Source organism: Mytilus californianus, unplaced genomic scaffold (assembly GCF_021869535.1).
Source record: "Mytilus californianus isolate M0D057914Y unplaced genomic scaffold, xbMytCali1.0.p SCAF_6, whole genome shotgun sequence".
NCBI classification, from domain to species: domain Eukaryota; kingdom Metazoa; phylum Mollusca; class Bivalvia; order Mytilida; family Mytilidae; genus Mytilus; species Mytilus californianus.
The window spans coordinates 94391611-94419224 of record NW_026262712.1 but is presented as its reverse complement, the minus strand read 5'-3'; the positions used below and the strand labels follow the sequence as shown (position 1 = coordinate 94419224).

The following is a 27614-nucleotide window of genomic DNA, read 5'->3' as shown; positions in this document are numbered from 1 at the left end:
TGTACTCTAAAGAATATCAAGAAAAAGTAACAATCCGGTATTGTTAACTTCATCCATACATAATGATATTTAAGGCTGTGAAAGAAGGTGAGACAGGACACGAAGGTATGGATTTTTTTTCTGTTGAAGGATTAACGAGCATGATCATGATGATGAGACCATTCATTTTTATTAACCACAAAGTTCAAAATTATAAATGATGATGATCATATACATGATATATGGAATTTTCTATTGTTTCTTTAATATTGTTACATTTACATGTTATGATATTGTACAGTATTAAAATATAATCAATACTGAATTTCTTTAAAATATACTCTGGTTTGTTGTATATCTGTAGCAGATCAAAAAAGGGGGGTCTGGGTTTTTGTCGAGCCTGCTACTTTTGTCGCAAAAGCGAGACATAGCGATCCTACATTCCATCGGCGTCATCAAATATTCACTCTGGTTAAAGTTTTTGAAATTTAAATAACTTTCTTAAACTGTCCTGCATTTCAACCAAACTTGGACAGAAGCTTGTTTATGATCATAAGATAGTATCCAGAAGTAAATTTTGTAAAAAAAAAATCCTGTTTATCCGCATTTTACTTATAAATGGACTTAGTTTTTCTGTCAGTTAACATTACATTCACTCCGTGGTTAAAGCTTTCAAAATTTTAATAACTTTCTTAACTATCCTGGATTTGTACCACACTTGAACAGAAGCTTGTTTATGATCAAAAGCTAGTATCTAGAAGGAAATTTTGTAAAAATTTATTTCCTGTTTTTCCGTATATTACTTATGTATGGACTTAGTTTTATTCCAGTTAACATTACATACAGTCTGCAGTTAAAGTTTTTAAAACATTTATTAGCTTCATAAACATCCTTGGATTTTTACCAAACTTGAACAGAACTTCTTACAATCAAAAGATATAGTATCTAGAGGAAAATTTTTAATAACTTTTTCCCCATTTTTGTTGAGCCTGCCACTAACAGCAAAAGTAGACTAGACACTGGGTTCTGTGGAACCCTTACAAATTTTTTTTTCAAAGACTAATGCTATTGTATGGCGTCTTATGGTTGGAGCCCCCTTTTTATCCTGTGCTGGAACCCCCTTTTTAATATGGCTGGATCCGCTTTCATGTCAATCCTGCCCCATATTTAAAGTCAACCCGGCCCCCTAAAAAAAAAATTCATAAGGAATAAAGATATATATGAATTCAATCGACTTGGGCCGGATCAGTTTGGGGCCATAATGATCTGATACCCTGGATCCGCCCTGTGTATTATCATTCATTACAAGGGTGTTAATAGGTTTAAGGATGTTCCTTCCTCTTGATTTTGAGTCTTTGCCAGATATTCGGAATCCTTTGGTTTTATCCATGCAGTACCATTTTAAAATTTTGCCCTCTAACCCCTACTTTTTTTTTCCAGTAATTTGATATTTTTTTCTGCTTTTCTAGTTTCTTTCTTTATCTATCAATTTAAAACATTCTTTTAAAAAGCTTGTTATTTTAAAACAGAAGCAAACATCCTTAACAGAATACAAGATACATTTTTGTAACTATAAAAAAATTAGTATAAGGTCAAGACATAGTATTGATAACAGAAACAAAGGATAGTGAAATGATTATTTTATAGTGAATAGAAAAAAATTACAGCATACATATGTCACATGTATGTACCCCTCTCGCCACCCTCATTAAAACATATTGATATTTGAACCTTTACTTCACATGGTTCCCTATTTTTTTTTTGAAGTATGCAATTAGGGAGCTACCATTTGATTTTTATGGGGGGGGGGGGGGGGGGGGGGGGTAGGATGAAATTTGATAAAAATAGGCAGGACAGGAGTTTTGAGTAAAAAAAGGATGAGACACTTTGCCAAAAAAAAAGGCAGGATGACAATTCAAGTAAAAAAAAAGTCAGGATAAACTAAAAAAAAAAAGGCAGGACCGAATAGAGTGAAAAATAAAAAGGCAGGACAGAGATTACAACTAAAAAAAAAAGCAGGACAAATTTTTCATCCTAGCCCCCCATAAAAAATCAAAATTATGGTAGCTCCCTTACACTATTTCAAGCATTACACATGGTGGTATAGGAATGGGGGGTCTTTAATTTTCACTTCCCTCCACTAGGGTGGTCAGCCAAAAGATGAAGTTTAGAGAAAGTGCATAAAATTACATTATTATAAAAGAGCACAAAAATATACCCGGACTCCACTACCTCCCGCTTCCCACCCCTCATTCCCAGCACAGCAGTATCTGCGTTATGGATTTCCACTGCAGATCAATAGTATAGCTGAAGATAGATTCCCAGGTTCCCATTATTCCTTCCACCCCTCATAGCAAGTCTATGCTTAATTGTTACAGTTGTTTATTTATAATCCATATCTACAGAAGTTCATAATCGGAAGTAAGAACAACATTATCTTCTTTACAGAAGAGTTCATACGAGAAAAATAAATATAAAATACATAACGGATTTTATTCCGGAATCTGAGAAGCCTCCATAGGATATAAGGTCCACCGCTACGGAAGCTGACGGACTTCGTTCCATCACTATAGGGGAGGTAACTCGATATATACACTGCAAAACGAAAGTAAACGTTGACAAGTATCTTGAAAAAGTCGTACGTTTTGTTCTCCAGACTTATAATAAAACAGGTATATCAGTAATTGAGAAAAAGCAGATCATAGCATGTAATATCCATGTTACGCGTTAAATTATAAGGAAAAAAAAACAGGGTAACCGTCTGAACCACAGGCACTTTTTAAAAGGTTCATCAGAACTGAGACTAGTAGTCTCAGATCAAAAGGAATTGAAAAATATGGCCGTGTTTACACCACAAAATCTACTATGAGTACAGACAAACTGATGCATCTAGGAAAGTTTTAAGGCGTGGCAGGACCTAGATATATAAAAGTTATATGTAGTTATATGTAGACTAAAAAATGTAAGCGGGATTCTAATGAGATTAACATCCCGGGGTATAGCAATGAAAGAAAAGATAGGGAAAATAAAAAAGGTGGGGGATGGATAGTTTACTTTGATAATGACATTAAATATGAAAGGATGACTTTATTAGAGAGTGAAAACATAGAAACTGTTTGGTTTAAGATTTTTCCAAAACACAAAGAATCATTTTTATTATGTTTTGTATACAGACCACCTAATAGCCAAACCTCTTGGTATACTAATTTTGAAAATGAGGTTGTAAATGACTTATCTATAAATGATAATATATTGTTAATGGGTGACTTTAATATTGATTTTTTGAAGCCTCTTCCTTCTAAATGGTCATCTTTTATTACAACATATGGCCTTCATCAAATGGTGGTTGACCCTACTAGAGTTACTTCTACTAGTGTCACTTTAATTGATCATATTTACAGTACTAATCCTACAAGTCTTATCAATGTTACAGTACCATCATACGCCCCAGGTGATCATTATCCTGTTAGCTGTACTGTAAACAAATTTGCAAAGCTTATTAAAGACAAATCAGATTCACATTTTGAGATCAAATACAGAAACTTCAAAACATTTAATGATGAAATGTTTTTACAAGATTTGTCAAATCAACCATTCGATATAATTCACGAAATCAATGATTCAAACCAAGCAATGGACATTTGGCATTACTTACTTGTCAATGTTTTAGATAAACATGCACCTGTTGTTACTAGACGTGTAAAAAATAAATATCTACCAGAATGGTATACTAATGAAATTGGTAAATCAAAATTCCAAAGAGATTATTTTCACAAAAAGAAAGACACTGAAAATTATAAAAAATATAGGAATAAAACTAGTGAATTAATTCGTTCTGCAAAATCAAAATATTTTATGGATGCAATAGATAACGATAAAAACTGTAGAATTCTTTGGAGGCATTTGAAGGATATGAATTCAACAACAAAACAGGAAATTGACATTTTAACACACGAAGGAAAAGTACTTATAAACAAAAATGATATTGCTAACTGCTTAAATGATCATTTTAGCACAGTAGGTGATAAGCTAATATCAAATCCTCACAAAAGTTTTAAATCTGAGAAAATTAACAACTATGTCAAATCAAAAATAAATGATGATGCTAAATTCTCATTATATACTGTCACAAATGATGAGGTTCTACAAGCTCTGAAAAATCTAGACATAACTAAATCAACCGGAACTGATGGTGTTGGACCAAGAATTTTAAAATTATCAAGATCGATTGTAGCAAGCCCCCTTGCTCACTTAGTTTATGTACAGGAATATTTCCTAATATATTAAAATTTGCTAAAGTTGCTCCCATATTTAAAGGAGGGGATAAAACAGATCCAAACAATTATCGACCCATTTCAATTTTACCCACTGTGTCCAAGTTATTTGAAAAAACTGTCTTTAAACAACTATATTTATTCTTAACCACACACAAATTATTAATACAACAGCAGTCTGGATTTAGAGAAAAACATTCTTGTCATACAGCACTCATTAAAATAATTGATAAATGGTTAGAGGAATTGGACAATGGAAATTTTACCCCCGCTGTTCTTTTTTTAGATTTTAAGAAGGCATTCGATACAGTAAAACACAATATACTTTTATCTAAACTAAAATTATACAATTGTGATGAACACTCTGTAAAATGGTTTTCATCATACCTCTCTCAGAGAATGCAAAAAGTTAAGTTAGGAACCACCGAATCAGAATATAAAACTGTAACTTTTGGAGTTCCCCAAGGTTCTATACTTGGACCTTTATTGTTCCTTATTTATATCAATGACTTACCATTATCCTTAGAATATACAGAATCTGATCTATATGCTGATGATACAACTTTACATTTGTCATCTAAATCTATTGTAAATTTAAATATATGTTTGAATAAAGACTTAGACAATGTTATTAAATGGTGTAAAGAAAATGATATGATGATAAATAGCAAGAAATCAAAATGTATGCTTGTTGGATCAGACAGAAAACTGGAAAGCTGCAATGAATGTTTATGTGTTTTATCACAAGATAATATCACTTTAGATAATGTTGAAGTTGAAAAACTTCTTGGAATTCATATTGATAAAAATCTATCATGGTCAAATCAAATTGATAAAATATGCGAAACTATTTCAACCAGAATATACCTGTTAAAAAGGTTGAAACTTTATTTACCGTTAAAAGGTCTTATTCTTTTTTACAATAGCTATATATTACCCATTATTGACTACTGTTGTACAGTATGGGGTCTTACCACAAACTGTAATCTGGAGAGGATACATAAGCTCCAAAAACATGCTGCAAGATTAGTTTTATCTGTTTCTTTTGAATTTCCATCAACATTAATGTTTAAAAAGCTTGCATGGATGACTATATTTACAAGAATACAATATTTTCAAGCTGTCTTAATGTTTAAATGTATGAATGGTCTAGCACCTGATTATCTATCTATTAAATTTACTGCTTGTACTGATCTTTATAATTATTGTCTCAGGTCGACAACATCAAGACTTCTTCATGTACCAAGACCTAATTCTGAATTTTTAAAAAGAACATTTAAATATTCTGGTCTTATTACTTGGAATAATTTACCAAATAATATTAAAGAAATAAATAATTTAGATACATTTAAGATCAAATGTTCAAACTATTTTCAAACTGTACAAAATGAAGATGCTTGATTCTAATGTATTTTTTCTTCTTCTATTGAATGCATATGTACTTATTCAATATTTAAGCTGCTATGTATAACAGTATTATGTATTTTATTTTGTTTGTATTTTGGTTTTTTTTTTCCTTTTCTATTTGTATTAATAGTTTTTGAAGGCCTCATGGAAGATTAACATGTAATTGTTAAATGTGTTACCTTCGTTAAATAAAGAATATTATTATTATTATTATTATTATTATTATGTTTCAGAAAATTAAAAACTCGCAAGATTTATTAAATATGTATTATCGATCGTTGTCGCTCCTGGTTAATCAAATTGTGTTTAACATACACAATTAAATGAACTGTTTCTTTTAAATTCTTTTATTTTTGTCTCGCCTTGACAGAGTCAAAAAGCGAGACATAGGTATGCTGTTTCCGGCAGCAGCGGCGGCGTCAAAAATGTATTAGTTTGTGATTAGGTCTAGTTCATGGTGAACCACTAGTAGTAGGTCAATGATACTTGGTATGCAGTTGTATTAGCATTGGCAAATCTCATTACCATGGAGATTATTTGGCCCCGCCCCCTCAGTCAATGTCTATTGACTTTGAAACTTTGCTTAGTTTACATGTATTAGTTTGTGATTAGGTCTGTTTATGGGGAACTACTAGTGGTAGGTCAATGATATTTGGTATGCAGTAGTATTAGCATTGGCACATCTCTTTACCATTGAGATTATTAGGCCCCACCCCCTCATTCATGGTCTATTGACTTTTAAACTTTTGCTTAGTTTTCATGTATTAGTTTGTGATTAGGTCAGTTTAAGATGAACCGCTTATGTTAAGTCAATGATATTCAATATGCAAATGTATTTGTATTGTCCTGATCCAGAAATGTCCAAAATGGTGCCAAAATGTCTTTGAACCTGGGTGTCGATTTGTCTTGGTGCCACAAGACCTTTGAACCTGGGTTTCAATTTGTCTTGGTGCCGAAATGTCTTGTAACATGTACCCGTCAGATGTTCATGACACTTTGTACCTTGTAAGATTCTAACATAAAGAAGTGCATGTACATGTAGAACATCCTGGTTCATTGACAAATGCCAGAGTTATGACCCTTTTACATAGAAATTTCTGATATCATTCAGTATTGATAAATAGATTGTAATAGAAGCTTCGATCAAATATCATTACTGTAAAAAATATTTAATTAAATCGATATTTTGGACTAACAAAATGGTGTGTTTATCCAGCTCTGTTCACAGTGCTGCAGAGCTCCAGATAAGCTTCATATTTGCATAATTACGCAATTAAAACAATAGAAAACCTAATTCAATTGTCCTTCTCAGCGTTTAAAAACCCAATTCATTCAAAGGAGAACCCAGTTATTTATTAAAACTATGCATTCCCAACCCTATTAGTCGCTGTCAAGTGCGTTATTTACGCTAAATCATGAATTATTTTTGCGTAATTTATAAATCTATTTTTGTAATTTAAAGAAACCTACTTTCGTTCTTAAAATAGAGCACCAATCAAAAAGCAATCGTAACTACTCAGGCATTCTCATTCACATACATAAACGTAAATGTAAGTGAAGCGATAAGGGTGGAGAAGTTACAAATGGCAGAATTGGGTCCTTGTCAGAATCTTTAAATCGTTTGTCCCTTGTTAAAATTTTGTATCCCGATAAACAATCGGCATCAGTTCATAAATTTTCTTTAAAATGAAACTGTCCATGAATTGATGTTAAATTGTTATAACACATTCACAGAAATATAATATTGATGCATCATACACATGACAATGAATCAATTTTACCCAAACAGAGTAAATGTCTCAATTTTAAAACCATGATGAAAAAACCCCAATACTTTCAGGAATATTGGAGTGAAAAACCCAATTCAGTCTTTGCCTGAGGGGTGGACTTGAACTGATGATGCAAAAGAAAAAATTATTTCACTCAATTACATAAAAAATGAGGAGTAAAAACCATAATTAGTAAATTCTTATCTGGAGCTCTGGTGCTGATTAGTTTCAGACAAGGTACTAACTTCTATTTATCCGACAATGCACTAACTTTTATAAGACTTTGAGTCTTTGAATTTATTAATTTCCCATTCCACAGATACTGGAAACTTACAACTTGATTTGTTCGGTAACTTTACATATATTTAGAGGTTCAAACTACAGTAAAAACACTCATTGATTTTTTTAATAACACCATATTTCATTTTTCTACATACAATGTACTTTTTTCTAGGTGCAAACGTAATTTAATTTATTAATACTCCTTTTCATTTTGATTTTTTTTATAGAAATTGAAGAATGGCAACCAGATCAGATGAATTTTGTAACTTGTGTAAAGTATCTTTCACATCTGCCAAACATGCAAATGACCATTATGAAGGTAGGATGCATAAGAATTCATTGATTGGTGAAAGTGAACTATTTTGTGATTTGTGTAAAATCAGATGCAGTTGTCTTGAGAGCATGAATGATCACTTGGAAGGAAAATCTCACAAAAGAAAGGAACAAGAAGCCATGCCATCTTCAGTATTGGATGATGAAAATGTCATTAAAGATGAAAGTGGTGACGGTTTTTATTGCAAGTTATGTGACATTAAATGTTGTGGAATAGAAAATATTAAAGTTCATTTACAAGGAAAAGCACATAAAAAGAAAGAAATGCAAGTTAATGTTGAATCATCAGAAGGCAATATATCACAAAAGGAGAAGTCCGATAGAAGTTTGTTGTATTGTGATATTTGTCAAGTCAATATTAGTGGGAGTGATAATATGAAAATACATATAGAAGGTAAAGCTCACAAGAAAAAACAACAACTTCAGCAGTCTAATAGTCATGGAGATGAAAAGAATAACACAAATAATGATGGTAACATTGAGGGCAATAATGGAGAAAATGATGACTCAATATACTATGATGCACAGCCAACCTTTGACCTGGAGCACAAAACTGCTGAAAATGATTTGAGTGGCCAATTAGAAGAAAAGGATGAACACAATATCAGTAGTGATAGGAGTAATTCGAGTGACGAGGACAATGTCAGACAGGAATTAGATCAGACTTTTGTTAAGAGTATCCTTGAGTCTTTTGAAGGAGGAAAATATTCCAAAAATATTGACCACAAAGATAATTTAAGCTTACCTTTGAACAAAGCAGTAAACAAAGATTTCAAATCTTTAAATTCCTCGAGTAATTACTCAAATGAAAATCAGATTGAAGGCAAAAATGTTGATACTATATTTCAAAAGAAAAATAATTATGAAATAACACATGATAATGGATATTCACTGAATGTTTCTATGACAACTAAAAATACAATGGAAACAAACACTAGTACCAAGTCAATAGAAAGTAAAGCATTTACCCCAAATGTGTCAACTAAAAAGGATAATTCAAAAGGTTCCCAAAACACAAGGTCTACAACAACAGTCAGAATGCCTAAACGTCAACAAAATTACCACTGTATCATATGTAACCAGTTGATGAACACTGAGAAAGCGTACAATGATCATTTACAAGGGAAGAATCATGGGAGGAAGTTATTGGCCCCTGACAGAGATCTACCAGAAACTGTCTTCATAGAAATAGATGTAACTGATGTAAAGACCAAAACCAGACCCAGGAAGTATCAAGAAGAACTGTTTGGGAAAGCGATGAGGAAAGACACCATTTGTTTTCTTCCTACAGGTGAACGTTAAAGCATAGTCAGAAAAATCACATATGCTATGTAAGGGGGAGGCATCCAAAAAAAAATTAATAATTTTTATGGAAAATAATTCTGAATGCAAATTTATTGTCCTACATTGTGTCCTACTTTGATTTATAAATGATCACTGATTATATTATGTATATAGGTGCATCTGTCACATCTTTGTCTTGGCTGCAAAAATATCACAGAACATGGCAAAGACTAAAGAAGCAAATCATGCAGCAGTGACCAAATAAACTATATATTTCAAGAGGTACATGGAGGAGAGTGAAAAAAAACCACATATCTTGTATACAAATGCCGTATTGTCTGAAGTTACCATTTTACACAAGTCCGTTTCCTTTGCCCTCATTTTCAGGATACATTGACTGCTTGACAAAAACCACCTATGTATTTTTTTTATTCTGTGTCAGAAACCTATAATGTGTCAAATATTTAATTACAATCCAAATTCAGACCTGTATCAAGCTTGAATATTGTGTCCATTTTTGCCCCAACTGTTCAGGGTTGGACCTCTGCAGTTGTATCCAGCTGCGCTTGGCGAAGCAGTTTATTTCCAGTTAACATGGTTAGGCCAATTAAAATTAATTGATAGATTTTCATCCCCGCCCGCCCCTCTGAAATTGTCCCGCCCCGATTTTTTTTTTATTTAAAAAAATTTACGATTTCTGGAATTTATTCATTTCCGTTACCGGTAATCGTCAATAATTTTGTTTATTCAAAACTTCCTGTTTCAAATTTCCGTTTTGGTATTTCTTGGAGTAATCAACCAAACATGCAAAATGATTAAGTCGAAATATTCTGCTGCTCTATGATGACACCATATGATCATCTACTGAGAATAGAGATTGATTATGAGAAGGGCGTGAAATATTCGGGTGACCAGTAATACGCGGTGTCCAAGAATGCAAATCACGGTATTTCACAAATTATTGTGATTAGAAAACTGTGGATTTTTTGTATTTATACAATGACTTTGTGTCAGGAAATTTGGACTGTGAATGATATCCAAAGTGCAAGAATCGTGGAACACATTGGTACAAAAAACATGACTTGATTAAAGAAATTGACACAAGCACGAATTTGTTAGATTTATCATGGACTGTATATTGTGTTCAAAAAGTCGACAAAGCCCTTAAAATTTACACATGGCTGTCTTTTTTGGTTGACAAACAGCAAACACCCTCTGTCCCTATACCCTCAGTAGAGTCATTACACAACTTCTTTTTTGTTAAGTTCATGTTTTACATTATAATATTATATTCATGATATTTGCTTATTGAATAAGCACCAACCCTATTTTTTTCAACACTGTTTGAGTTTTCATTTTATTCTCAGACTGTTCTCATGATACATGTGTTGCATACCAATGCATTTGCTTCATTGTATGGGGACTACAAACCGTAGCTTGGAAAGCAATATAAATTTGGTGTTGACAGTCCAACTGAAGAGAGCATTTATCCACGTTGTTGTTGTATACTATTAATAGGTTTCTAAAGCGGCAATTGCATGTAGAACAGTGGTTGCCAATCAGAGATATTTATTTAAGAATTTTAAAAAAAATGAACGATTCCTTATACATGTATATACATGATATTAGCTTATTATTACACTTGCATGTATGAAGAACACGTCAGATGAGTGTTTCATATGAAATAAAATTTAAAAAATAAAATCCTCCCACCCGCCCCATTTTTTCAAAAATCTGGATGAAATCTACTAATTAAATTTAGTTGGCCTTAAAGGGTATACATTTTTGTCAGATAGGGTTGACATCACCTTGACTTCATTTCATAGTTCAGTGATCTGTGTTTAGTTTTTGTCTCACTGCAACTAAAGTCGGGGAAAGCGAGACATAGGGATTGCTTTTCCGGCAATGGCTCTGGCGTCAACAATTGTTAAGTTTTCTGCTTAAGTCAGTTTGATAGGATCTACTTGTGATAGATCAATGATATTTTGTATGAAGTTGCATTACTATCAGTACATATATATCAGATTGACAACTATTTTGAGGCCTTACCCCCTAGGATATTGTCCAGTGACTTTGAATTAATTAGAAATTTTCAATGTTAAGTATTCTGCTTAAGCTAGTTTGATAGGATCTACTTGTGATAGATCAATGATACTTTGTATGAAGTTGCATTACTATCAGTTCATATCAGTTTAATGACTATTTTTAGGCCCTGCCCCCTAGGTCATGGTCCAGTGACTTTGAATTAATTAGCAGTTTTGGATGTTAAGTTTTTCTGCTTAAGTCAGTTTGATAAGAACTACTTGTGATAGATCAATGATATTTTGTTTAAAGTTGCATTACTATCAGTTCATATCAGCTTGACAACTATTTTGAGGCCCTGCCCCGAGGACATGGTCCAGTGACTTTGAATTAATTAGCAATTTTCAATGTTAAGTTTTTATGCTTAATTATATTGATAGGAACTACTTACAATAAACAACAATATTTTCTATAAAGTTACATTACTGTCTGTACATCTCAGTTTGTCAACCATTTTCAGGCCCTGCCCACTAGATCATGGTCCAATGACTGAATTAATAAGCAATGTTGCTGTCCATCAGATTGTCTTTTTCTGAATTTTATGCTGATAGGTGAGACATATCTCTGTGTCAACAATTTATTATGATAAGGTATGTTTCTCTGATTCTATAAGTCATGTAAGTACTAGTTTAATCAACCATATTCAGTGTGTATAATGATTGTAATGTGTTCAGGTCTGTCTGGCTATGTTCATCTGGCCATGACCTTTTCATGATCCATTGGTAAAAATGAATTGAAATTCCAAAACAATAAGTAAAGGCAGCCAGTCATTTCATCATATATGCATTCTTGTTGACAAACAATTTTGGAAAATTACCATGTTTGTTGGCTAATATAAATTAGATAGCTAATGGCCATATTTGATTGTTCAATCTGTGAATATTTCTTTTTTTAAGGTAAGTATTTATTTAGATATAATTAGTGCACCTGATATTAGTATTTAGAGTGTTAACTTTTCCTCTTTCTGCAGGTACTGGTAAAACATTGATAGGTTGTATGGTAATGAGTACAATGTTAGAGCAGAATCCTACCAGACAAGTTATCTTCCTTGTGGAGAGAGGTCTACTGGTTCTACAGCAGTTTCAGTATATCAAAAGAGAGCTTGGGGGTACATTATTTACCAGGTAGGTACCAGACAAGTTATCTTCCTTGTGGAGAGAGAGGTCTACTGACCCTACAGCAGTTTCAGTATATCAAAAGAGAGCTTGGGGGTACATTATTTACCAGGTAGGTACCAGACAAGTTATCTTCCTAGTGAAGAGAGGTCTACTGGTTCTACAGAAAATTCAGTATATCAAAAGAGAGCATGGGGGTACATTATTTACCAGGTAGGTACGAGACAAGTTATCTTCCTTGTGGAGAGAGAGGTCTACTGGTTCTACAGCAGTTACAGTATATCAAAAGAGAGCTTGGGGGTACATTATTTACCAGGTAGGTAACAGAAAGCTGTCTTCTTTGTGAAAAGAGGTCTACTGGTTCTACAGCAGTTTCAGTATATCAAAAGAGAGCTTGGGGGTACATTATTTACCAGGTAGGTACCAGATAAATTATCTTCCTTGTGGAGAGAGAGGTCTACTGATCCTACAGCAGTTTCAGTATATCAAAAGAGAGCTTGGGGGTACATTATTTACCAGGTTGGTACCAGATAAATTATCTTCCTTGTGGAGAGAGGTCTACTGGTTCTACATCAGGTTCAGTATATCAAAAGAGAGCTTGGGGGTTCATTATTTACCAGGTAGGTACAAGACAAGCTATCTTCCTTGTGGAGAGAGGTCTACTGGTTCTACAGCAGTTTCGGTATATCAAAAGAGAGCTTGGAGGTACATTATTTACCAAGTAGGTACCAGACAAGCTATCTTCCTTGTGGAGAGAGGTCTACTGGTTCTAAAGCAGTTTCAGTATCAAAAGAGAGCTTGGGGGTACATTATTTACCAGGTAGGTACCAGACAAGTTATCTTCCTTTTGGAGAGAGGTCTACTGGTTCTAAAGCAGTTTCAGTATCAAAAGAGAGCTTGGGGGTACATTATTTGCCAGGTAGGTACCAGACAAGTTATCTTCCTTGTGGAGAGAGAGGTCTACTGGTCCTACAGCAGTTTCAGTATATCAAAAGAGAGCTTAGGGGTACATTATTTACCAGGTATGTACCAGACAAGTTATCTTCCTTGTGGAGAGAGGTCTACTGATTCTACAGCAGTTTCAGTTTATCAAAAGAGAGAGCTTGGGGGTACATTATTTACTAGGTAAGGACCTGACAATTTATCTTCCTAGTGCCAGGCTAGTGCAGACAGGTCTATACTTGGTTCTTCAGCAGTACCAGTATCTTATAATATAGAATCAGAGTTTGGGGATAAACTATTCACCAAGTAGGTACCAGACAAGTTATTTTCATGACAAAGAAGTATACTAGGGTCCAGGAGGAGGGGAATTCACCCTACCACTCATAATTTTTATTTTCATTCGTAATAGAAATGTATTTGCTTCTATCCTGTAATATCTAAAAAAAATCATATTATTTCCAACCCTCCAACACATTTTTCCTGCAATAGCCCTTAGGTGAAATTTTTATTAAGGTTAAATAGATTAAGTAGAGAAATCCTGTTAAATTATTTAAATACCATATCTTAAACTGACTAATTTTAAGGATAAGTTTTAAGATTAAGATAATGTCTCTCATTTTGTTTGGATGTTAAGCAGAGGTCATTTTATAGTGGAAGCTAACGGAGACAGTTGTTGGACAGTATGTTTTAATTCATATGAGGAATAGACTTTTTAATTGTGAAGTTATATGAATGGACAAGAAAGACTTTTAAAACCAATAGTATGACTTTTAAAGTTAAGAGTGCGGTACATTACGTGTTCTTATAGGTGGTGGGTAATATGTGTATATAACTACTTATATGATGCTGTACAGACTAATTCTACTGTGTAGTGCGAAGATATAAACGTAGGCACGCACATGCAGAAGAAGTTTTATATATATTTTTAAAACCGTTGCTCTGATTACACAGATACCCTGTATTGCTCCAGATAGTGGAGGGATGTACTAAAAAGAAAGAAGGTGATCTGCCTTTAATAATAATTGAAAGGGGTCTTATCAATATAATTATCCCCAGCTTACAATATTTCTCGGATTTTCATTGGCTTATGACTGTCGTTACAAACCCAAAGCCCTGGGTGTTGCTAACCCATATACCTGGGCATTGCTACCCATTACCCCAGGGACTTCACACACGTTTTCTGTGGTTAACGTTGTTCCCAGTGAAAAATTGAATTCTGTAAGTTATCCATGATGTCTGTAATTAAATATGTTATCCACTGACTATTCTATCCTATTATGCTCATCATTGGCATTCATTTTAGTAAATGCATCACTTGGCTACCACATCATCAATTAATGGGAATACTGACCTAGTTATGCAAGGCATGTTGAGGTAACTCAGTCTATGACCAAAGAGCACAAACTTTGATTTATTCTAGTTTCTCTGTCTCTGGATTAGAAAGGTCTTATATTTTACTACCTGTAGGGTTCTACCAAAGGTAGTAAGTACCCTACACCCTGTAAAAGTTACCGGTATGTCAAATTTCCAAATATCAATAAAACTTTTTTGAATAATAAAAAACGTTGCATTCACGTTACACTTTGTGCCCGAATTCCCTGAAAAGTCTCCAAATTCGGACTAAGAACGGGGATGATTTGTTGTCTATGTTAATATCCATAGATGTTGGTATAATATTGATTTAAAAAACTCCTTTTTCATTAAGATTTCTTTTTTAAATTTGTTGATGCAGAAATATAGGACTTTGTTTGTGAAACCAATGACAACTTTTGATAATGACACGAGCTCTATCTCATCTTTTTATTTCAGTGACTAGACTAGATAAGTTTATATATCATCTATAGATATGCAATAAAAGGTTTAGAATTTAAATAACAGTGTTTGGGGCCCCAAAGTAATGTTTTGTTGTGAAATTTTTGAGTTTTATAAAAATTGATAATTACCACGTGGATCACTGTTTACATATTATTCGGAAGAAATTATTCCGAGTATTCTTTATTTTGATTGGTTAGCATGTTACCTGGATACAGGATGCTCATATATATTTCTTTGTTTCGGGATTCGTGGCACATTTGAAATTTATTGTTGAAATTATTTACCCTCCCACCCGCCGCTTACAACTGTGCTAATTATTATATTTTTTATGTATTTATTCATAAAATAGTGCTTATTTACATGTAACTGTGGCTAGCTCAAATGTGTTTTCGATCTGTTTGGCTTATTATATTTATTTATTTCTAAAGGCTTGTCGCTATTTTGCTTACTAACAATTTGATGTGACTGTCAGTTAAATTCTTTATCCTGTGCTGTGAAATATAATTGTATGTCTTGTTTATATATTGTGCCGTAATAAAATTGAGTAACTTTGATTTTCATTTGTGAGAAGCCTGGTAATTCTCAGTTAAGAGGTTTTCATTTTTCATGTAACTTATGCACATCACCTTTAGATGCATAATAAATTTTATAATTTATACATTGATTAGAGGTTTAAAATATAAGACCTAAACCGAAAAAATGACATGTGTGATTTAAGACATCTTGAAGCAAATAATCTTTTGGATAAGGCCTTTGCTCATACTAGTATCCATAAAATAGTGACAAGATCCCAAAATGAGGCTATTTTGGCATTTATTTTTTAGTTTTGAACTAAATGCAGGTAGCTGAATGCCCTGAAACTCATATGCAAGACATCATTAACAAATTTGAATACTTGTCTGATGTACTAATGATTTTGGAATTAAAGTTTTCAAAAAGTGGCCTTTTATAAATTCTCCTTTGGCTTGACATTTAAACTGAATTTTAGCCATGTGTATCTAATAGGATTACTTTTTATCTAAAAAAAGGAGATGTGGTATGATTGCCAATGAGACCGCTATCCATCAAAGTTCAAATGAAGTGGATGTAAGCAATTATAGGCAACATACCTCCTTCAACAATGAGAAAATTCCATACTGTATAGTCAGATCTAAAAGGCCCTGACATGAAAAATGTGAAACTATTCAAACGAGAAAACCATTGGCCTAATTTATAACATACAATTTACGAAAAACAAATATGACAGACACGAACCAACGACAACTACTCAACTACAGGTTACTGACTTGGGATAGGCTCATAAAGAATGTGACGGGGTTAAACATGTTTGCGAGTGCCCTTACCTGGCATAACAGCACAACATAAGAACAAACTGTAAAAATCAGTAGCAATTGGCTTAATTCAAAAGATCGGTACAAGGCACAAAAACAACTAACATAAAAACAATAGAACCAATGCAATGAAATAAGAGTACTCACAATTACTGGAAACTAGTTCAAAGCCAATTACAACTAATAAATAAATCATGTTCTCCCAGACTAAAGTATCATTCAGTACACATTCAATGGATTTAGTGTAAACACATCTTAAACAGTCTGTGAAAAGCATGACCTTATGCACTGAAACAGTTATGGACAGGATGTAGAATAATTAGTTCTCATAACTGTACATATATAGCAATACATATTGAGTTCGGTTTAAATTGTTCAAAATCTGTTTTTTTTCTATTAAAACTGTCATAACAGTGTTTGTTCACTATGATCTTATATAATTCTTTAAAGAAGGGTACATCTATTTTGACACACATTGAAATTTTCTTGTTTTCTCTTTGGAATGCATAAATGGAATGTCAAAATTTCTTACAAACTTTTTTTTTACAAAGCAAAACCTTCATTTACTATACAATTTATTGGCATGAAGTGTGACAAATTAAAAGGAAAATAGAATTTGAATAGTTAAAAACAAATGCAAGAAGAAGCAATAAATCTAGATTAATTTTTCTTTTACTTTATATTGATTTAGATTTGGACTGCAGGATCTCTACACAACAGAGAAAAGAAAGTTATTGATTGCAGGACTGTGTTCAGGTTCTCAGAGCTCTAGAGGTGTACCTTTGTGGAAACATGATGTTATTGTAGTCACAGCAGGTATATATATATTGCTGAATGAAGTCAGAGATGTTTTTTTCCTCTGCCAAACTGTGGTTGAGTGAATAGTAATAGTTTTTATTTCTTTGTCTGTCTGTTATGCTTTGTGAACAATTCACCTCTGAGACTGTTTGCATGAAAGCTTTAATACTTTGTAGGATGGTTTGTCATGAAATGTAGTTTACCATACTTTACCACAATTTGGATTATTTCAGTGAATTTTTTAAGTCCATGGACCATAAGTCTGCACAAAATCATCAGACCGGAACAAAATTCGAACTTGATCTGTAACTTGTCATAATAAAACTATATACAAATTATCAAATCAATATCTTTATGCATGACGAAAAAAAGTGTGGAAAAGTTATTATTTGAATGAATTCTCTAAGTCCAAGGACCATAACTGCACAAAATTGGAAATAGATCTGTAACTTGTCATGATAAAACTTTACACCAATTATTAAATCAATATCTTCAAGCATGACAAAAAAAAGTGTGGAAAACTGATTATTTGAGTGAATTTTTAAGTCCAAAGACCATAACTCTGCACAAAAACATCAGACCAGAACAAAATTCGAACTTGATCTGTTACTGTCATGATAAAACTATATACCAAATATTAAATCAATATTTTCAAGCACAAAGAAAAAAAATATGGAAAACTGATTTGCCGGACTGACGGATGGACAGACAGACAGACAGACAGACAGATGGAGTGCAAACCTAAAGTCCCCTTTGACTTCGTCGGTAGGGGACTAATAATCAGTTTTCCACACTTTTTTTGTCATGCTTGAAGATATTGACTTGACATTTGTTATATAGGTAATACCATGACAAGTTATAGATCAATTAGCATTTTGTTCCAGTACAATGAATTTTTAACCGGTAGGGGACTATGTATTGCCATGCAATACTCTCAGAATGCTTGTTATTATGAAAATTGTGACAGGATACGTTTCACAAAACTAAAAACTTTTGTTTTATCTTGATAATGATTTGTTTGTCAGCATTTCCTGAAATAGCATTAATTAATCTCACATTTATGTTCAGGGTTCAGTTTCTTAATTTACAGTATAAAAATGTATTATGAGTAGTGGAGGACATTTTACTATGGATTAACAATCTTGTTTGGTTTTATCATGTTGTCCAGTTGCTGTCTCATTCAAAATCTACCTCATATCTTTTATTTTTGTATTATCAATAAACTGAATAGAGTGCAATGAATTTACAATTAACATAGTGTTTGCAGTGTAATGTTATTTATGTTTATGAAGCAAGGATCTTGTAATCTGATTGGTTAATTACCTAGGCCTAAATAGCACTTCTTCCCAGCTCAACTATTTACACCTGCATTTGATAATGTGCATAAATGATCAAGAGTTTCTGTGAAGGGTGAAAAAGGCATATACATTTGGTAAATACCATGGCAGAGATGCTATCAAAGGCATATACCCCTGCAATGTCAAACTATATACCGACCGTGCGAGGGATGTACATCCAGTCAAGGTCGTTAAACACTTCCAGTTAGTTATATTTTATTTTTAGTTTGTACCCCAGTATTTAAAAATGTGCAGAGAAAAATTACACTGCATAAGAAATAAATTCATTTTTTACTGTAAATTCAGAAATTATTGCAATGTCTTTATTACAATGTAATGTAATGTGATGCAAAAAATGTGATAGTATCAAGTTCACAATAATAAAAACTTGCCTTTATAATTTTAGTAGTGATTTTTCTGCATAAAATGTTTGCAATCACATTAATTAGATTAGATGTCACATACTTGCCAGTGGTCAAGGTCGTTAAACACTTCCAGTTAGTTATATTTTATTTTTAGTTTGTACCCCAGTATTTAAAAATGTGCAGAGAAAAATTACACTGCATAAGAAATAAATTCATTTTTTACTGTAAATTCAGAAATTATTGCAATGTCTTTATTACAATGTAATGTAATGTGATGCAAAAAATGTGATAGTATCAAGTTCACAATAATAAAAACTTGCCTTTATAATTTTAGTAGTGATTTTTCTGCATAAAATGTTTGCAATCACATTAATTAGATTAGATGTCACATACTTGCCAGTGGTCAAGGATTTACAATAATAAAGACACACATTATTTATTAATTTTCAGTAAGGTATATGTACTTTTTTTTGCATATACTTATTTTCGCTGTATTTCCGAAAATATCAAAATGTAATAACAGACTTAATATATTAAAACGATCATTAATATGATTAATTAAATATTTATTTGTTTAACAATTGTATGAAACAAAATAAACAAGCCACATTCTATATTTGCCTTTCCCAAGTCAGGAGCCTGAAATTGAGTGGTTGTTGTTTATTATGCTGTTTCTCATATTTTTGTTTGTTTATTGTTTTGTATAGTTTGTTCTCGTGTTGTGCCATTGCACCACTGTCCCAGGTTAGGCAGCAGCCAGCAAACTAGTTTAACCCGGCTACACATTCTGTATGTGCCTGTCCCAAGTCAGGAGCCTGTAATTCAGTGGTTGTCGTTTGTTGCTGTGTAACATATTTGTTTTTCGTTCATTATTTTGTACAAAAATTAAGACATTAGTTTTTTCATTTGAATTGTTTTACATTTGTCATTTCAGGACCTTTTATAGCTGGGCTTAAAATGCTCATTGTTGAAGGCCGTTTGGTGACCTGTAGTTGTTAATTTTTGTGTCATTTGGTCTCTTGTGGAGAGTTGTCTCATTGGCAATCATACCACATCTTCTTATTTTTATAAAGAGAATTTAATCATCAAATAAGTCGTCTGTTTGATAGAGGTTATTATCCAATTAAGTTGTGTAGTTAAAATTATATGTATTTAGTTTTGCGGATATATATGTACCGCAAAATCCCTGAAAATAAATACATCGCAAAAAAAGTACATATGTAGTATATTTTTGCAAGTGAAATCTGGGGTATACATGATTTTACACCAGTGTAAAATTCGGTACACCACTTTTTACACTAAGATCATGAAGATAACTAATAGTGTCCCATTTTTATACGACCGAAAAAATTTCCTGGTCGTATATTAGTATGACGTTGGCGTCGTCGTCGTCGTCCGAAGACACATTGGTTTTCACACAATAACTTTAGTTTTAATGAATAGATCTCTATGAAATTTTACCATCAGGTTCAATACCACAAAAGGAAGGTTGGGATTGATTTTGGGGGTTATGGTACCAACAGTTAAGGAATTAGGGGCCAAAAAGGGGCCAAAAATAAGCATTTTTGTAACTTCCAGGCAATAACTTGTGTGTTAGTGTATGGATCTCTCTGACATTGTACCACAAGGTTCCATATCACAAAGGGAATGATGGGATTGATTTTGGGGGTAATTGCGTCAAAATTTTAGGAATTAGGGGAAAAAAAAGGGGCAAAAAACAAGCATTTTTTTAGTTTCATGACAATTACTTGTGTGTTAATGTATGGATCTTTCTGAAATTGTACTACAAGGTTCCATATCACAAAGGAAAAGCTGTAATTGAGTTTGGGGGTAATTGCCCAAAACTTTTAGGAATAAGGGGCCAAAAAGGGGCCAAAAATAAGCATTTTTCTAATTTCCAGACATTTACTTGTGTTCAAGTGTATGGATCTTTCTGAAATTGTACTGCAAGGTACCATACCACAAAGGGAAGGCTTGGATTGATTTTGGGGGTAATTGCCTCAAAATTTTAGGAATAAGGGGCAAAAAAGGGGCAAAAAACAAGCATTTTTCTAGTTTTAGGACAATAACTTTTCTGTAAGTGTATGGATCTTTATGAAATTGTACTAAAAGGTTCCATATCACAAATGGAATGCTGGGATTGATTTTTGGGGTAATTGCCTCAAAATTTTAGGAATTAGGGGCCAAAAACAAGCATTTGTCTAGTTTCATGACAATAACTTGTGTGTAAGTGTATGGATCTTTCTGAAATTGTACTACAAGGTTCCATATCACAAAGGGAAAGCTGGAACTGAGTTTGGGGGTTATTGCCCAAAACAATTAGGAATAAGGGGCCAAAAAGGGGCCAAAAATAAGCATTTTTATACAACCGCAAAAATTAAAAAATTTTTGGTCGTATATTGGTATCAAGTCGTCGTCGTCGTCGTCAGCGTCGTCTGAAGACAGATGGTTTCCAGATAATAACTTTAGTATAAGTAAATAGAAATCAATAAAATTTTAACACAAGGTTTATAACCACAAATGGAAGGTTGGGATTGATTTTGGGGGTTATGGTCCCAAAGGTTTAGGAGTTAAGGGCCAAAAAAGGGGCCCAAATAAGCATTTTTGCAGTTTCCAGACAATAACTTGTGTTTAAGTGTATGAATCTCTCTGAAATTATACCACAAGTTTCTATACAACAAAGGGATGGATATGGGGGGTTATGGCTCAAACCATTTAGCAATTAGGGGCAAAAAGGGGGGAAAAAAGGGTTTTTATGGTTAAAGGACAATTTAGACAATTTAAAAGCAGTGTAAGGGAGGTAATCCAATCCATTTAAAGAATACTGTTGTATATATGTTTGATTACCTACCTTACACTGCTTGTAAATTATGTATTAAGAAATGATGATTGTCTTGAGATGATTAGCTGTAAATTTATTTTTAGAAGTTACTATTAAGTAATATTAATTTTAACCATGACTGTATGTCATTTTATATTTTAATATTTTATGATGTATTTAAATGAGTAGTTATGGTTGCAAACTCCATTAGAAATTTGAATTGAGATTATTTTTGGAATAAGGTAAAGGGGGAGTTGAAAAAAATTTGGGGGGGGGGGGGGGGGGTAAATAAGAATTTGTGGGGGGGGGGGGGGGGGCTACAATTTTGCTCATTTCAGATTTCAGAAATTAAAATGAAAATTTCTTCAATTTTTTTTTGGGTGGGGGGTTAATATTCAACAGCATAGTGTATTGCACGAAAGCAAAAAAAACGGGTAATTTTTTTTTGGGGGTGGGGGGGGTGGGGGGGGGAGGGGCAATTCGCAACAGCATAGTGGTATTGCACAAAAGCAAAAAAATGAATATAAATTCAAATCATATAACCAATTTTAAGTTCTTTGACTACACTTATTCTGTGTCAGAAACCTATTATGTGTCAAATATTTAATTACAATCCAAATTCAGACCTGTATCAAGTGCGAATAATGTGTCCATTTTGGCCGCAACTTTTCAGGGTTTTTTAAATTGGTTATTTCTGATTTATATGTAAAAGCAAATAATAATGATATGGTTTAAATAGGTCAATTAATAATTTATAAGTTCTTAGACCACATTCATTCTGTGTCAGAAACCTATGTTGTGTCAAATATTTAATCACAATCCAAATTCAGTGTGTATCAAGCTTGAATGTTGTGTCCATACTTGCCCCAACTGTTCAGGGTTGGACCTCTGCGGTCGTATCAAGCTGCGCCCAGCGGAGCATTTTATTGATTTATATATAAAAGCAAATAATAATGATATGGTTTGATTTCATCAAAAATTGAAATATTCGGGTTCTTTGATATGCTGAATATAACCGTGTATTTAGATTTTTAATTTTTGGTCCCGTTTTCAAATTGGTCTACATTAAGGTCCAAAGGGTCCAAAATTAAACTTTGATTTTAACAAAACTTGAATTCTTGGGGTTCTTTGATATGCTGAATCTAACCGTGTATGTATTTAGATTTTGGATATATGACCATAATACTGTAAATTCAGAAATTATTGTGTGCATTTATTATTGCGATTTTGTCATTTTTGTCGAGCCTGCGACTTTTGTCGCAGAAAGCTCGACATAGGGATAGCGATCCGGCGGCGGCGGCGGCTACGGCGGCGGCGGCGGCGGCGTTAGCTAACTTCTTAAAAGCTTTATATTTTAGAAGATGGAAGACCTGGATGCTTCATACTTTGTATATGGATGCCTCATGTTACGAAGTTTCCGTCAGTCACATGTCCAATGTCCTTGACCTCATTTTCATGGTTCAGTGACTACTTGAAAAAAAAGTTCAGATTTTTTGTAATGTTAAATTCTCTCTTATTATAAGTAATAGGATAACTATATTTGGTATGTGCGTACCTTGCAAGGTCCTCATGCCTGTCAGACAGTTTTCACTTGACCTCGACCTCATTTCATGGATCAGTGAACAAGGTTAAGTTTTCGTGGTCAAGTCCATATCTCAGATACTATAAGCAATAGGTCTAGTATATTCGGTGTATGGAAGGACTGTAAGGTGTACATGTCCAACTGGCAGGTGTCATCTGACCTTGACCTCATTTTCATGGTTCAGTGGTTATAGTTAAGTTTTTGTGTTTTGGTCTTTTTTTCTTATACTGCATGCAATAGGTCTACTATATTCGGTGTATGGAATGATTGTAAGGTGTACATGTCTAGCTGGCAGGTGTCATCTGACCTTGACCTCATTTTCATGGTTCAGTGGTCAAAGTTAAGTTTTTGAGTTTTGGTCTTTTTTTCTAATACTATATGCAATAGTTCAACTAAATTTGGTGTATGGAAATATTTTATGATCTATATGTCAGTCACGCAGGTTTTATTTGACCTTGACCTCATTTTCAAGGTTCATTGCTCAGTGTTAAGTTTTTGTGTTTTCGTCTGTTTTTCTTAAACTATAAGCAATAGGTCAACTATATTTGTTGTATGGAAGAATTGTTAGCTGTACATGCCTGCCTAGCATGGTTCATCTGACCTTGACCTCATTTTCATGGTTCATTGGTCAATGTTTAGTTTACTTGGTTAATGTTAAGTTTATGTGACAGTTGTAATAAAGCTTTATATTTAGGACTATCAACATAATATCAATGATTAGTAAAGAAGGCGAGACATTTCAGCGTGTGCACTCTTGTTAACTTAAATGCAATTTTAAGTTTTACGATTTTGGGAAAATTCCTGCTTAATTCATATAAAATATTTTAAAATGCGAGTTTAAATTATTGCATTTATAACTCTGTCGCAATTTTCGCAATAATAAAAACCTCGCAATAATTACTGAATTTACAGTAGATAAATTAAAATTTTTTAAGTTCTTAGACCACATTCATTCTGTGTCAGAAACCTATGCTGTGTCAAATATTTAATCACAATCCAAATTCAGAGCTGTATCAAGCTTGAATGTTGTGTCCATACTTGCCCCAACTGTTCAGGGTTCAACCTCTGCGGTCGTATCAAGCTGCACCAAGCGGAGCATTTGATTTAAAATGTAAAGATTTGCCAGGCTATAGGTAAACAAATAAATATTTAATTAATCATGTAAATGAGCACTTTTAATACATTAAGTCGGTTATTCATGTTTTGATATTCTTGAAAATACAGCGAAATTTAATACACACGAATTCATCGGCAATACTAAATTCGCGAAAATAAGTACACACGAAAAAAAGTTCATATACAGTATAACACTTTATAAATTTGTTGCTTCCATATTGCTTTTCTGGATTTACCTTCCTCAGTAACACTCATATCCAAAAAATTGAAAGCCAAGGAAAACTGAAATAACAGATTCAACATAATTTGATTTGTTATGGAACTATATTGATACATTTAATCTGGAATAAAATTGAATATTTTCAGCATACTATGAGAATTTGTTACAGAAGAAGTTACTCCGATGGAAAGACACATCTTTGGTAGTATTTGATGAAGCCCATCACTGTGTAAAAAGTCATCCTTACAATAGATTGTCATACTTTGAACATAAAGAATGTCCTACTGAAGACCAACCAAAACTATTGGGCCTCACGGCTTCCCCTGCAGGCAAATCAACTGTTGAACAAACTGTCAAAATGCTAAATGAATTAACAATTAATGTAGGTGGTGTGTCCATTGAAATAGTTGAGGAAAATGAGTGTGAACTAAACACATATAGATCTAATGCTGAGATTGATATTCAGACTGTTTCACTGAATTCACAGGAAGAGAGGTTTAAATCAGAACTCCAGGTTTACATATTGCATTGCTACAAGAAAATGGCTGATGTAACAAATCTTTTAGAGCATTCAGATTCAGAGGAGTTAAAATTGGTGAATAAAAATGATGAAGAGTTAAGACAACTTGCAGATGAAAAACTAGATGGAAAGATGCTCAACTATTTGAAGCTAACAATAGGATTGTCTGAACCATGTGTTAGTGCAAGTCCTCAAGAGAAAGAGCTAGCCACAAATTTGATAAAGCATTCTCACTATATTTGTGTTACCTTAGACATTTTATTACAGTTTGGAATGGTAGCTGCTGTGGAAGAATTAAAAGAATTAATGGGTCTGGATAAAGAGACAAGTTTTGAATTTGCCAGAAGACTAGAGTTGCCATGTTCCAATATCATGGAAATGGTTTCCAGAATTATGTGTGATGAAAACCAACACGGTCAGAAAGATGATGGGAAATTTTCAAAACTGGTTGACCTTTTAATCAACCCAGAGACAATGTCATTGCTTAAAGATGACAAATCTCTCATACTTATTCTCGTGAAAGAGAGAGGGTCTGCATTTAAAATGAATGAGCTTCTACAAGACAAAATTTTGAGTGTTTGCAAAGGAGGTGTATCTGCATTGGTTGGACACGGAACAACAAGTGGTAAAGAACCAGGCATGAAAGTCTCTCATCAGAAAGTCATACTGGATAACATTCGACAGCATAAGTATAACATTGTGGTAGCAACTTCAGTGGCAGAAGAAGGAATAGACATACCTGAATGTGAGCTAGTCATAACATTAAACCCTCCATCAAACGTAACAGCATTAGTACAGATGAGGGGTCGAGCTAGGAAAAACCAGAGCAAGTTCATTGTCGTCTGTAATGATACAAAGGAACGGGAGGACATGGAAGATTTACTGAAGCGTGAACAGAATATGATGGAAGCAGTCAAACAATTATCACAATCTGGAGACACGCAATATGCATGATGACTTTGTTGTACAAACAAGTTGTTTAATCTGCTTTTTAAGTTTTAAGTTGTTTCTTACTATAAATAATCATAAGTTGTTCATTTCCTTAAATGTCATATGCCAAGGTTAAAGTATTAGTTATTGGTTGTTGGTGTTCAGTATTATTATATTTTTAGGGATCCTGTCATATAGGTTTGGCCATTCATCTGGCCATTAATTTATGATACTTTTAATTTTGTTTTAAAAATGATAAAGGGTGTATGATTAAACTGTTTTGAAATTATTATGCAATATCAAAGATTATGAAATTCATATTTAATATGGATTGGCATGTCTCAAAGTAACATTTTAAAAGTAGCAGTCATTTTGATAAGAGAATTTAAACTGCTTTTTGGAACCCATTTTCATAAGATCATTAAAACAGGAAGATATGTGATTTAAATTCATTTATTGCTAAATTTTTCTAATTCTCATTGAAACAAAAAAATAGTATAGATCTTAATTTAGATTATCAAAATTCATCTGCTGTGATTGTATATAAGATTGTCAAGTAGTTCTTTAAATCAAGGTTGTACATTTTATACTTTAAATGACTATCACATTTATATTTATAAAGTAACACCTAATTGATTACCAGTATTTTTGTTATTTGGTTAGAAGACATGATTTATTTATAAATTAAAGGAGAAATGATTGTACTTTAATGGGCTGCACACACAATTGTACAGTGCATCTTTAGTCCTCAATTTGCATGAAATATGTTCAACTTGATATAAAGCAAAGGGCAATGGATTATTCTTTGATTAAAAATAAACGATACGAATGAGCATTATAACACAGGAGATAGGAATTAGAATATCATGTAATAGGTTCCTTTATTCTATTATAAAACTAGGTTAAATCCACCACTTTCTACGTAAGGAAATACCTATACCAAGTCAGGAATATGACAGTTGTTTTCTATTTGTAAGATGTGTTTGAGCTTTTGATTTTGCCATTAGATAAGGAACTTTCCATTTTAAATTATCCTTGGAGTTCGGTATTTTTGTTATTTTACTTTTTCCTCATAGATTATTCTTAAATATACTTGCAACTTTTTTAAGTTAGTTATTTTTATTTGAACATAAGCAATTTGATGCTAACTCCTAAAGTTTCATCCCAAAATAGTAATGTTGTATTGGTTGTATTTGAGACCACTATAAAACATGTGTTATAGTAGTCTGAGGTTGTATTTTGTTGTTAAAACTGTTTTGTTTTTGTATTGCTTCTTCAATAATTTATTAAATGAGTCCTACAATTTTGTTAA

The 27614-nt window shown here is 33.0% G+C and overlaps 1 protein-coding gene across 1 annotated transcript; it reads left to right on the top strand.

The window, feature by feature from the left end:
• Nucleotides 1–2560: 2560 nt before the first annotated feature.
• LOC127705355 (antiviral innate immune response receptor RIG-I-like) lies at nt 2561–27614 on the top strand. Its single transcript, XM_052209663.1, has 5 exons — nt 2561–2651; nt 7939–9335; nt 12381–12534; nt 17305–17429; nt 24999–27614. The coding sequence occupies exons 2-5, from the start codon at nt 7949–7951 to the stop codon at nt 26324–26326; spliced, it is 2994 nt and encodes a 997-aa protein (XP_052065623.1). The 5' UTR covers nt 2561–2651; nt 7939–7948; the 3' UTR covers nt 26327–27614.

Excerpts from the sequence above, each read along its gene's own strand:
- LOC127705355 (XM_052209663.1), top strand. The coding sequence starts at position 7,949 with ATGGCAACCAGATCAGATGAATTTTGTAACTTGTGTAAAGTATCTTTC. Across the intron at positions 9,336-12,380 it reads CATTTGTTTTCTTCCTACAG|GTACTGGTAAAACATTGATA; the intron begins GTGAACGTTAAA and ends CTCTTTCTGCAG. Across the intron at positions 17,430-24,998 it reads TGTTATTGTAGTCACAGCAG|CATACTATGAGAATTTGTTA; the intron begins GTATATATATAT and ends GAATATTTTCAG.